The sequence below is a fragment of the Schistocerca nitens genome, chromosome 7 (genome assembly GCF_023898315.1).
Source record: "Schistocerca nitens isolate TAMUIC-IGC-003100 chromosome 7, iqSchNite1.1, whole genome shotgun sequence".
NCBI lineage: Eukaryota > Metazoa > Arthropoda > Insecta > Orthoptera > Acrididae > Schistocerca > Schistocerca nitens.
Genome location: NC_064620.1, coordinates 604,959,484 through 604,973,447, shown reverse-complemented (window position 1 = coordinate 604,973,447; position 13,964 = coordinate 604,959,484). Strand labels below are relative to the sequence as shown.

The following is a 13,964-nucleotide window of genomic DNA, read 5'->3' as shown; positions in this document are numbered from 1 at the left end:
GGATATTGCGTCCCACCGAATGTGTTGCGTTTCTTGAGACGAGTGCAGGGTATGATGTCCGACGCGGTAGTGTTCAGGACCCACCCGTTGCGTTATCGGCGTATGGCGATTGTGGGTGTTTCGGGTGATAATTATGAGGTGGTCTGTCCGACGCAGTAGTGTTCGAGACGCACCTGTTATCTCAATTGTGTTGATAGTGTGAGTACGGTGATCAAAACGATTATCCGGTGGCCAGTCAATCGAAATTAGGCGATAGGGACGCACCAAACATGGATAATTCGTAATGGGTGCGATGAGGATGTTGTGTGAAAAGGCGAGTTTTGAGCCGTCATAGAAAGACGTAAATCAGGTGGCTGGTCGCACGCAATAGCGTGATCGACAGAGCTTATTGATGATTTGGGCCGTAGGAGTGTTGTAGAGACATATTAGCGACGCTAGCCGAGTCTGGGCTTAACTATTTGAGTTAAGCAGAGACGCTAAAACAACACGCCAGTCAGTTTAAAGGATTATAATGAAGGTCACCACAAAAGATAGATGCTCTAAAGTCGAGCCATGAACCTTGACCACTATCACTGAGTTTTACTTGCTGTAACGTGCAAAACTAACTCTTGTTTTGTTCAACAGATAAGCATGACGTTGAATTGAGCCTACCGTTACAGACAGAAGCAGACTAGGAGCGGAAGACCAATGCCATAACCAGTCAAACAAGCACAACATCAAAGGGGTATCGGAGAAATTCGGAGTTACAGTAACCTACAATAATGTGCAACAAATGATTTTAATTGTTCACAGATTTACTATAAAAGGTCACGGTATGTAGTAGTAGCATGTTGACGTCAACTGTAGAAAGTAGAAATAGAAAAATTAGTATTTAGAGACCATGTGGTGATGGGATGACTAAATTAATAAACGTTCATTTTATCCGCAGGAACTGACCATCATGATTGTTTTTATAATTTTGTTTTGAAAATTTTGTTTAAGAAATGTATTTCTGTAATATAATTGTAATGTATTGTACGTGATGACGTAAGAGGATGTGGCTTAGGCAATAAGTAATCATGTATAAAATATCGTATCCTTAGTGAGTGTAGTTACACTGTGGCACTGACTGGCCAGCTGACGACGAGCGGGACTGCAGACGAGAACCACGAGGGAACTTCGTCCACATGAGCACGTTTGCTGGTGCTGCTGCCACTGGCGGATCGTAAACGCTTCACTTTTACACGTTTAATTACGAAGACGTGACAAGTACTGGACGAACGAAGTATACGAGCAGTGTGAGAGAGAGGTGGACCGTGCACTGATTTATATAGGTCCTGCCTAGCGCGTGTATGTGGGTGCAGGGTTGTGACAGATCACGCCATCTCTCTCTCTCTCTCTCTCTCTCTCTCTCTCTCTCTCTCTCTCGCACCGCGCCACGGCAATAGGGACTAGACGCGCACCACGTGGTGGATACACTGGGTGCGACCTTGTTGTTGTCGAATTACGGTGCTTTGGAATGGTGGCGGTGTTATGAAAACATTTCATGCCTAGCGCGTATACGTAGGCGGAGGGGGGGGGGGGGGTGTCTGACGCCATGGCCGCCATCATGGATAACGGCGGTACTTTGGAATGGTACCGGCAATGGAATGGGACCGGCCTTGTTGCAATACTGGCCGACGCCACTGGTCAGTGGATGACTTGAAGAGAGTGATTTGGATTGACCAATCACGCTGGCAATCTGATGGAGGGCTTTGGATTTGGTATATTCCTTGAGAACATTACTTGCCATCAAGCGTAGTACCAACAGGATGATTGAAATAGTTGTGGAGGCGCTTCCCCCTCATTGCGCTTAAGAAAACGCTAAATACAGAAGGTTATGAACACCTTTTACAGCATTGTGTACTCTTGTACAGCAGAGGAACAGTTCGGAGATGATGACTGACTGTCTCAAGGTGAAAGAACAACGTGTCGATGATCCATCTTTGAGGCGATAGTTGGTGGACAGCGAGACTCCTGAAATGGATTTGCCTGCCAGGAGACGCGATCCAAACCACACTGAACGCCTTTGGGATGGGTTAAAACGTAAACTTGGCTACAGACCGCACTGCCGAACATCACTGCCTTCTCTAGCTTCAGCTCTTTCGGAGGAATGGGCTGCCATTCCTCGACAGACATTCAGGCACCTCGCTGGAAGTGTCCTCAGCACAGTTAAAGCCGTCATAAAGGCGAAGGGTGGACATTCCCCGTATTAACGTCCAGTGGTAGAAGTCCGGATATTTTTGAACCGATCGTGTATATATTTCCAAAGTTCGCTGAGAAACTTCCATATTTTCAATAGTTTCTGTATTTAAAGACATTGCTTGATTATCGCATATACATGACAAAGTTCATTTTCCTCGCGTACTTACTTGAATCGGTACGGACCCATTTGGACGAAAGTGGGTTTCGTGTCACGGTTGGTGATCTCGCCTGGGTTGGTCCAGTTCCAGAAGTAGAAGTCCAGCTTCATGGGGACGGGCGTGTCCCGCCACAGTTTGAAACTCGCCGACGTCGGTGATATGCTCAGCTCCTGCAACAGCGATAAGACACGGTTCACTTTTTAAGCACATGTACAGAGCTTCAGTGTCGGCACGCCTATGAGAAGGAAAGTTAGTTCCGTCATACTCACTATGTGAGCACATGTGTCCAGCCACCCCGTGCAGTTGGCTCAGACACCAGTCGCGTAAATAACGGGATGTAGAACCTACGTCTGCTAACATTACACTGCTCGAAGTGCTGGGAGAGGACGAAGGAAATATAGGTGTTTAGAGCTTCTTCAACGTAGCACAAGATGTTTGGGAAACGGTGGAGCAGATAACTGGCCACATATCGACTTCCATGATGTAAGAGGGACTAAGTGTGACAAAACAAGTCTTCAGAGACATTACTGTTACCACTAACGATTGCTAGTAGACCACGGTTGATGGAAAGATAGTCCCGTCCACTGACCTGGTAGGTGAGTGAAAAGCCGTGTAGAAACAGAAATTAGTGCACATCGCCCTTCTCGTAATATCGAACTCCAGCATCGTCGCCAAACGGACTGTGAAAAGCCTACTGACGTTCAACCAACGGTCCGTTGGTAACTGCTGGCGGCATTTAGCTTTCAGAAAATAATAAACCCCGTGGAGGCCCGGGAAAAGAATAGGCCTCCGGTATGTTCTGCCAGTCGTAAAAGGCGACGAAAAGAACAAACCACTAATAGGGCTAACCCCCCTTTTAGTGTGATTACTTGGTTCAGGACAGAACTAAAGAAGCCTCGGACAAGCGCCGTCATGGTCGGGGACGGCGCTTGAACCCTATGCCCGCCCACAATGGTAATGACACTGCTAGCCAACTGGAAAATGATTTAAATCCAAATAGAGGTGTTTTGCAGGATATGCTTCCTGCAACCACCCTAGAAGGAAAACAAAGACAGAGGATGAGATGGTCAGATGAAGTTAATCGACACCTCATGTTCTGTTATTACCAAGCAACAAACCTAGGAACCAACACAACTGGATACAGATCACAAGTATACACAACATTTATTACCAGATACCCAGAATTAAAATTTTTAACAGAACAACGTCTAGCTGATCAGATTCGTGTAATAATAAAAAATAACAGGATACCCCAGTCAGAATTAGAAAACATCAAACAACAAGTACAACAAATACTGGAACAAAATAATGTGCAATTAGAAGAAGAAGAAGAAAATACAGTAATGGACTCAAACATCCCAGAGCAAACAAAAAAAGAACAACACGCATCAATTAAACAATCAGAGGAAAATGAAATTTTAAGACAGCCACCAGCACAAGCACAAATAGAACACGAAGTGACACACATATTAGATATAGAAGAAAAATTTCAGTTGACATATATAGAATACAAAGACACAAATACAGACATTAGACCATTCTTGCATAGACCACCAAATAGCCCACAAGTCGAAACAACAATAAAAACTATCAACACAATCATACACAACAAAATAAATGAATACACAACTATGGAAGAGTTACAACTACTGGTTTATGTAGGAGCACTCACTACACTAAATATACACACTAGGCAGATATCAGAACCAACCAACACACAGAAGAAACCCACAAAACCAGCATGGCAACACAGGCTACAGATCAGAATAGAAAAACTGAGAAAAGACATCGGACAGTTAACACAATTTATAAGAAATGAAATATCAGACAAAAAACGAAAAAGGTTAGGTAAAATCTCACAACAAGGAGCAATAGAGCAATTAGATGAAAAGAAGCAAAAATTACAAGCTTTGGCGAAACGACTTAGAAGATACAAAAAAAGTGAAAATAGAAGGAAACAAAACCAAACATTCAACACAAACCAAAAGAAATTTTACCAAACAATAGATAACACACACATAAAAATAGACAATCCACCAAACATAAGAGACATGGAACACTTCTGGAGCAGCATATGGTCAAACCCGGTACAACATAACAGGCATGCACGGTGGATACAAGCAGAAACAGATACATACAAGATGATACCACAAATGCCTGAAGTGATAATTTTGCAACATGAAATCACCTAAGCAATTAATTCCTCTCACAATTGGAAAGCCCCTGGAAAAGATAAAATAGCAAATTTCTGGCTAAAGAAGTTCACCTCAACACATTCACATCTAACTAAATTATTTAACAGTTACATTGCAGACCCATACATATTCCCTGATACACTTACACATGGAATAACTTATCTGAAACCTAAAGATCAAGCAGACACAGCAAACCCAGCTAAATATCGCCCCATAACATGCCTACCAACAATCTACAAAATATTAACTTCAGTCATTACACAGAAATTAATGACACATACAACACAGAACAAAATTATAAATGAAGAACAAAAAGGCTGCTGCAAAGGAGCGCGAGGATGTAAAGAGCAACTGATAATAGATGCAGAGGTGACATATCAAGCTAAAACTAAACAAAGGTCTCTGCACTACGCATACATTGATTACCAAAAAGCTTTTGATAGTGTACCCCACTCATGGTTACTACAAATATTGGAAATATACAAAGTAGATCCTAAATTGATACAGTTCCTAAACATAGTAATGAAAAACTGGAAAACCACACTTAATATCCAAACAAATTCAGATAATATCACATCACAGCCAATACAGATTAAGCGTGGAATATACCAAGGAGACTCATTAAGTCCTTTCTGGTTCTGCCTTGCTCTGAACCCACTATCCAACATGCTAAATAATACAAATTATGGATACAATATTACTGGAACATACCCACACAAAATCACACATTTGCTATACATGGATGATCTAAAACTACTGGCAGCAACAAATCAACAACTCAACCAATTACTAAAGATAACAGAAGTATTCAGCAATGATATAAGTATGGCGTTTGGAACAGACAAATGTAAGAAAAATAGCATAGTCAAGGGAAAACACACTAAACAAGAAGATTACATATTGGATAACCACAGCGACTGCATAGAAGCGATGGAAAAAACGGATGCCTATAAATATCTAGGATACAGACAAAAAATAGGAATAGATAATACAAATATTAAAGAAGAACTAAAAGAAAAATATAGACAAAGACTAACAAAAATACTGAAAACAGAATTGACAGCAAGAAACAAGACCAAAGCTATAAATACTTATGCCATACCAATATTGACCTCCTCATTTGGAGTAGTGAAATGGAGTAACACAGACCTAGAAGCACTCAATACACTTACACGATCACAATGCCATAAATATAGAATACATCACATACATTCAGCAACAAAGATTCACATTAAGCAGAAAGGAAGGAGGAAGGCGATTTATCGATATAAAAAACCTACATTATGGACAGGTAGACAATTTAAGAAAATTCTTTATAGAACGAGCAGAAACTAGCAAAATACACAAAGCAATCACTCATATAAATACATCGGCTACACCACTACAATTTCATAACCACCTCTACAACCCGTTAGACCACATAACATCAACAGATACGAAGAAAGTAAATTGGAAAAAGAAAACACTTCATGGCAAGCACCCGTATCATCTAACACAGCCACACATCGATCAAGACGCATCCAACACATGGCTAAGAAAAGGCAATATATACAGTGAGACAGAAGGATTCATGATTGCAATACAGGATCAAACAATAAACACCAGGTATTACAGCAAGCATATTATTAAAGATCCCAATACCACAACAGATAAATGCAGACTTTGTAAACAACAAATAGAAACAGTAGATCACATCACAAGCGGATGTACAATACTAGCAAATACAGAATACCCCAGAAGACATGACAATGTCGCAAAAATAATACATCAACAGCTTGCCTTACAACATAAACTTTTAAAACAACAAGTTCCTACATACAAGTATGCACCACAAAATGTACTGGAGAATGATGAATACAAATTATACTGGAACAGAACCATTATAACAGATAAAACAACGCGACATAACAAACCTGACATCATACTCACCAATAAAAAGAAGAAATTAACACAACTAATCGAAATATCCATACCCAATACAACAAATATACAAAAGAAAACAGGAGAAAAAATTGAAAAATACATCCAACTGGCTGAGGAAGTCAAAGACATGTGGCATCAGGATGAAGTTGACATCATACCAATTATACTATCAACTACAGGAGTCATACCACACAATATCCACCAGTACATCAATGCAATAGAGCTACATCCAAACGTATATATACAACTACAGAAATCAGTAATTATTGATACATGTTCAATTATCCGAAAGTTCCTAAATGCAATATAACACATACCATACAGTTAAAAGGAAGTGACGCCTGATCAAGGTCCGCGTCACTCTTCATTTTTAACCAGACTTAACGTCTGAGAAAGTAAAGAATAATAATAATAACAATAACAACCCCGTGGAGGCCCGGGAAAATAATAGGCCTTCGGTATGTTCTGCCAGTCGTAAAAGGCGACTAAAAGAACAAACCACTAATAGGACTAACCCCCCTTTCAGTGTGATTAGTTGGTTCAGGACAGAACTAATGAAGCCTCGGACAAGCGCCGTCATGGTCGGGGACGGCGCTTGAACCCTATGCCCGTCTGCAATGGTAACGACACTGTTTTGCAGGATATGCTTCCTGCAACCACTCTAGAAGGAAAAAGACAGGGGATGTGATGGTCAGATGAAGTTAACCGACACCTCATGTTCTGTTATTACCAAAGAACAAACTTAGGAACCAACACAACTGGATACAGATCACAAGTATACACAACATTTATTACCAGATACCCAGAATTAAAATTTTTAACAGAACAACAACTAGCTGGTCAGATCCGTATAATAATCAAAAAATAATAGGATACCCCAGTCAGAATTAGAAAACGTCAAAGAACAAGTACAACAAATACTGGAACAAAATGTGCCATCACAAGAAGAAGAAAATACAATAATAGACTCAAACATCCCAGAGCAAACGAACAAAGAACAACACCCATCAATTAAACAATCAGAGGAACACGAAATCTTAAGACAGCCACCAGAACAAGCACAAATAGAACGTGAAGTGACACACATGTTAGATATACAAGAAAAATTTCAGCTGACATGTATAGAATACAAAGACACAAATACAGACATTAGACCATTCTTGCATAGACCACCAAATAACCCACAAGTCGAAACAACAATAACAACTATCAGCACAATCATACATAACAAAATAAATGAAAATACAACGATGGAAGAGTTACAACTACTCGTTTATATAGGAGCACTCACTACACTAAATATACACTCTAGGCAGAGATCAGAACCAACCAACACACATAAGAAACCCACAAAACCAACATGGCAACACAGGCTACAGATCAGAATAGAAAAACTGAGAAGAGACATCAGACAGCTAACAATTTATAAGAAATGAAATACCAGACAAAAAACGAAAAAGGTTAGGTAAAATCTCACAACAAGAAGCGATAGAGCAATTAGATGAAAAGAAACAGAACTTACAAGCATTGGCCAAGTGACTTAGAAGATACAAAAAAGTGAAAATAGAAGGAAACAGAACCAAACATTCAACACAAACCAAAAGATTTTACCAGACAATAGATAACACACACATTAAAATAGACAATCCACCAAACATAACAGACATGGAACACTTCTGGAGCAACATATGGTCAAACCCGGTACAACATAACAGGCATGCACGGTGAATACAAGCAGAAACAGACACATACAAGATGATACCACAAATGCGTGAAGTGATAATTTTGCAACATGAAATCACCTAAGCAATTAATTCCTCTCACAATTGGAAAGCCCCTGGAAAAGATAAAACAGCAAATTTCTGGCTAAAGAAGTTCAGCTCAACACATTCACATCTAACTAAATTATTGAACAGTTACATTGCAGACCCATACACATTCCCCAATACACTTACACATGGAATAACTTATCTGAAACCTAAAAATCAAGCAGACACAGCAAACCCAGCTAAATATCGCCCCATAACATGCATACCAACAATATACAAAATATTAATTTCAGTCATTACACAGAAATTAATGACACATACAACACAGAAAAAATTATAAAGAACAAAAATGCTGTTGCAAAAGAGCACGAGGATGTAAAGAGCAACTGATAATAGATGCAGAGGTGACATATCAAGCTAAAACTAAACAAAAGTCGCTACACTACGCATACATTGATTACCAGAAAGCTTTTGATAGTGTACCCCACTCATGGTTACTACAAATATTGGAAATATACAAAGTAGATCCTAAATTGATACAGTTCCTAAACATAGTAAAATTGGAAAACCGTACTCAATATCCAAACAAATCCAAATAATGTCACATCACAGCCAATACAGATTAAGTGTGGAATATACCAAGGAGACTCATTAAGTCCTTTCTGGTTCTGCCTGGCTCTGAACCCTCCATCCAACCTGCTAAATAATACAAATTATGGATACAATATTACTGGAACATACCCACACAAAATCACACATTTGCTATACATGGATGATCTAAAACTACTGGCAGCAACAAATCAACAACTCAACCAATTACTAAAGATAACAGAAGTATTCAGCAATGATATAAATATGGCTTTTGAAACAGACAAATGTAAGAAAAATAGCATAGTCAAGGGAAGACACACTAAACAAGAAGATTACATATTAGATAGAAGCGATGGAAAAAACAGATGCCTATATTTAGGATACAGACAAAAAATAGGAATAGACAATACAAATATTAAAGAGGAACTAAATTTATTGACATAAAAGACCTACATTATGGACTGGTAGACAATTTAAGAAAATTCTTTCTAGAACGCGCAGAAACTAGCAAAATACACAAAGCAATCACTCATATAAATGTATCGGCTACACCACTGCAATTTCATAACCACTTCTACAACCCTTTAGATCACATAACATCAACAGATACAAAGAAAGTAAATTGGAAAAAGAACATGGCAAGCACCCGTATCATTAACACAGCCACACATTGATCAAGACGCATCCAACACATGGCTAAGAAAATGCAATATATAGAGTGAGATGGAAGGATTCATGACTGCAATACAGGATCAAACAAACACCAGATATTACAGCAAGCATATTATTAAAGATACCAATACCACAACAGATAAATGCAGACTTTACAAACAACAAATAGAAACAGTAGATCACATCACAAGCGGATGTACAATACTAGCAAATACAGAATACCCCAGAAGACATGACAATGTAGCAAATACAATACATCAACAGCTTGCCTTACAACATAAACTTATAAAACAGCACGTTCCCACATACAAGTATGCACCACAAAATGTACTGGAGGATGAATACAAATTATACTGGAACAGAACCATTATAACACATAAAGCAACACCACATAACAAACCTGACATCATACTCACCAATAAAAAGAAGAAATTAACAATTTATCGAAATATCCATACCCAATACAACAAATATACAAAAGAAGCAGGAGAAAAAAATTGAAAAATGCATCCAACTGGCTGAGGAAGTCAAGGACATGTGGCATCAGGATAAAGTTGACATTATACCAATTATACTATCAACTACAGGAGTCATACCACACAATATCCACCAGTACATCAACGCAATACAGCTACATCCAAACTTATATATACAACTACAGAAATCTGTAATTATTGATGCTTGTTCAATTATCCTAAAGTTCCTAAATGCAATGTAACATATACCGTAGAGTTAAAAGGAAGTCACGCTTGATCAAGGTCCGCGTAACTTTCCATTTTTGACCAGATATAGCGTCTGAGAAAAGAAAGAAAGAAAGAAAGAAAGAAAGAAATAAATAATAATAATAATAATAATAATATAGCATGTAATGTTGAAATAAAATAATTATGAAAAATTATAGTGAATTGCCCTAATCAATAACCAAGCAGAATCTTAAGAGAAGTCAACGAAAAGAAAGTAGTATTAAAGGAAACGGAAAATACAAAAGTAAAATTTAATAGACATGCCATCAGACATCACTTTCAACGTTAACAGTCTTGACAGGGAAATGTTGGGGAGAAAGAAGACGGCCTACGATAACGTATTTGGAAGACGGTTAGAAGAGTACACGATGTGATAATTACGTGGAACTAGAAGGAACAGCCAATGATAGAAGAGTGGTTCCATCGGAATATGAATGAATGAATGGCCTGTTGTTAGAACTCTCACGCCTGGAATTATTTGGAGTCATCAGACCGTAACGGTCAGGATTGATTGAACAGGTTTTACTACTCATTAGAAAAACTTGTAGGCGACGTTCATGTGGTACACACTGGGTGCAACTGGAAACCTTCGTAACAGCTCATGTTTGTACTTGTAGGTGACAAATATTCCAGACGTAAAGTAGAACAACATACGGTACATTACATCCCCTTGAGTAGTAACCACAGTTGTACAGGCCTTAGTTACTCCTGCAGGGAGTAGAGATTACCACGTTGGATAGCAACTATGCGGCTCGTCGCTGAGAACCTACAGTTCTTGTGGAAGCCAGCTGAATGTGTCAGAAGCATAGTAACGCACGCTTATCAGAGACGTAGAGCAGCACCTTCATTTGTAACTGTTTCTCGGAGAGTGTTCACTGAGTGGGTTAGCACCTGCTGCCAACAGAGAAATGCATCAGAGCAGCTGTAGTGGGAAGCCAGTGTACGAATCCGCTGGATTATCACAAAATTCCCTATCAGAGTTTCGTGAATAAAATCACTACTCGCTCGGAAGATAGCTTTTGACTAAAAATAGTACTGTGTCCCTTAAACTCAGCTGGCCGAAAATGTTGTCCCCTACCCAAGAAATAGAGAAGACCGAGTTGACTGACTGAAGGGAGATGAGTGGTTCGCAACAGGGAGACTTACACGAGCTGCATGGCTACATAGTCCGTAAAACATGGAGATGTCTAGAAGCGGATGGCATGTAGCAGCTGATGTCGCGTTGACGACGACGACGACGACGACGACGACGACGACACAACAAATGAAGTTAGCCCAAGTAAATCAGCTTCGGTTTATAACAGGTAAACTGTTGTCAACATTGTGATTAGAGACCAAATATATCCATAAAAAATGGATAAGTGGGGTACGACTCGCGGTCTCTGGTTTCTGTGCAACCTGTGTGTATAGATGATGATGATGATAATTTTGTGTGGCCCAGTAGCCTGGTGGCCTGGTGCAGGTCGTTCTACTGAACGCCACACTTCGACGATTTGCGAGTACATGACCCACCCCTACCTTCCATCTCATTACCTGCGGTGTCAGCGCGGCAGATTGCTAACAGAAGTGACCCGTGTTCGATTCCCGGCCGCGTGTGAGATTTTCTCAGCTCAGGGACTGAGTGTTGTGTTGTGTCCACGTCTTCGTATCGTCATAACTGACATAAAAATTGCCTGCATGGCATCACATCGTTTACGCCTACGTAATTCCGTACCAGGCTACGGTTTGAAAGCCAACAACGATAACGATAACAATAACAGTAACTACCCTAGTTATCCAAACGGGAGAAGGTAACCTAAAATTTAACGCAGAATCGCAACCCCATGTTGTTTCTGACTACTCTTCGCACAGTTGAGAGGTGAGGGCTAAGCTGAAACGAAGACGGAAAAATCCGAGATCCGGCCGAGACCGGATCCGCAACTTCTCGTTTTCCAGGCACGCGCGTTTCCGCTGGACTATCAAGGCCGGCAAATAAGTAGATGGTTCATCTACAGGTAGGCTTTGATGAGTGATTTTCCGAGTAGCGAAATATGTGACAAATACCCGTATTTTACGACAGCAGGTCAATCAATTTCTTGCACCGCCAAGGAACCGTAAACCTCAATACGGCACCTGACAAATTTGAGCTTGATACCATAATCGCAATATGTATGTTTTTCGATTATGAAAGTATAAACAGTGCGCAATTTTCGTAAGTTAAGGATACATTCCAGATATTTGCCCTGTCTAACACTGTAGGCTTTTTCAGATTTGGATTTCACATTTTCTCGCTACAGGAAAGAAAGATTTATTCATTATGGATACTCCTAACAACTGAATAAGATTTCTTAATGGATGGTTGTTATTCACGCAGATCAAGCTTCATATAAAACACCCCAGAGACTCGTTGCTTTCAGAATGTTTGCAAACTGTCAAGTGCCGAAATATCAATCGCAATAAATGTTTTAGCAGCCTAAAGCGGAATGATTTCATTTAAATTTCAGGAAGGCGCGGACCCGAGTATTATCAAACAGTACATCCACACGTATATACAGGGTGTTACAAAAAGGTACGGCCAAACTTTCAGGAAATATTCCTCACACACAAAGAAAGAAAATACGTTATGTGGACATGTGTCCAGAAACGCCTACTTTCCATGTTAGAGCTCATTTTATTACTTCTCTTCAAACCACATTAATCATGGAATGGAAACACACAGCAACAGAACGTACCAAAGTGACTTCAAACACTTTTTTTACAGGAAATGTTCAAAATGTCCTCCGTTAGCGAGGATACATGCATCCACCCTCCGTCGCATGGAATCCCTGATGCGCTGATGCAGCCCTGGAGAATGGCGTATTGTATCACAGCCGTCCACAATACGAGCACCAAGAGTCTCTACATTTGGTACCGGGGTTGCGTAGACAAGAGCTTTCAAATGCCCCCATAAATGAAAGTCAAGAGGGTTGAGGTCAGAAGAGCATGGAGGCCATGGAATTGGTCCGCCTCTGCCAATCCATCGGTCACCGAATGTGTTGTTGAGAAGCGTGCGAACACTTCGACTGAAATGTGCAGGAGCTCCATCGTGCATGAACCACATGTTGTGTCGTACTTGTAAAGGCACATGTTCTAGCAGCACAGGTAGAGTATCCCGTATGAAATCATGATAACGTGCTCCATTGAGCGTTGGTGAACGAAACTAAAATGAGCTCTAACATGGAAATTAAGCGTTTGCGGACAAATGTCCACATAACATCTTTTCTTTATTTGTGTGTGAGGAATGTTTCCTGAAAGTTTGGCCGTACATTTTTGTAACACCCTGTATGTACTCCGTAAGCCACCGCACGGTTTGCGGCGGAGGGTACCTTATACCGCTACAAGTCATTCACTGCGTGTTCGACAAGCAGAACATAGTTTTCCCCCTCGCTCTGTCTGTATCCCTCCATACGAGCCAGAGCCCTATTCTCTCTTATCGTCCTGGTCCTTACGCGAAATGTACGTTGAAGGCAGTAGAATTGTTCTGCAGTCAGCCTCAGATGCCTATTTTCTAAATTTTCACAATAGCGCTTCTCGAAAACCGTCTCCTTCCCTGCAGTGATTCCCATTAAAGTTGCCGAAACATCTCCATAGTACTTGTGTGTTGTTCTAAACCATCGGTAACAAATCTAGCTGCCCGGTCTGAATTTTTTCGATGTCTTCCTTTAATCGAAC

The 13,964-nt window shown here is 40.2% G+C and overlaps 1 protein-coding gene across 6 annotated transcripts in view; it reads right to left on the bottom strand.

The window, feature by feature from the left end:
• Positions 1–13,964, bottom strand: part of LOC126195414 (protein croquemort-like) — a 1,080,874-nt gene that overhangs the window by 170,981 nt on the left and 895,929 nt on the right. For all 6 annotated transcript variants that reach the window (XM_049934014.1, XM_049934015.1, XM_049934016.1 and 3 more), the window contains one exon: positions 2,391–2,551. In XM_049934014.1, the coding sequence (XP_049789971.1) occupies positions 2,391–2,551 (161 nt within the window). The remainder of the gene's footprint in view (positions 1–2,390; positions 2,552–13,964) is intronic.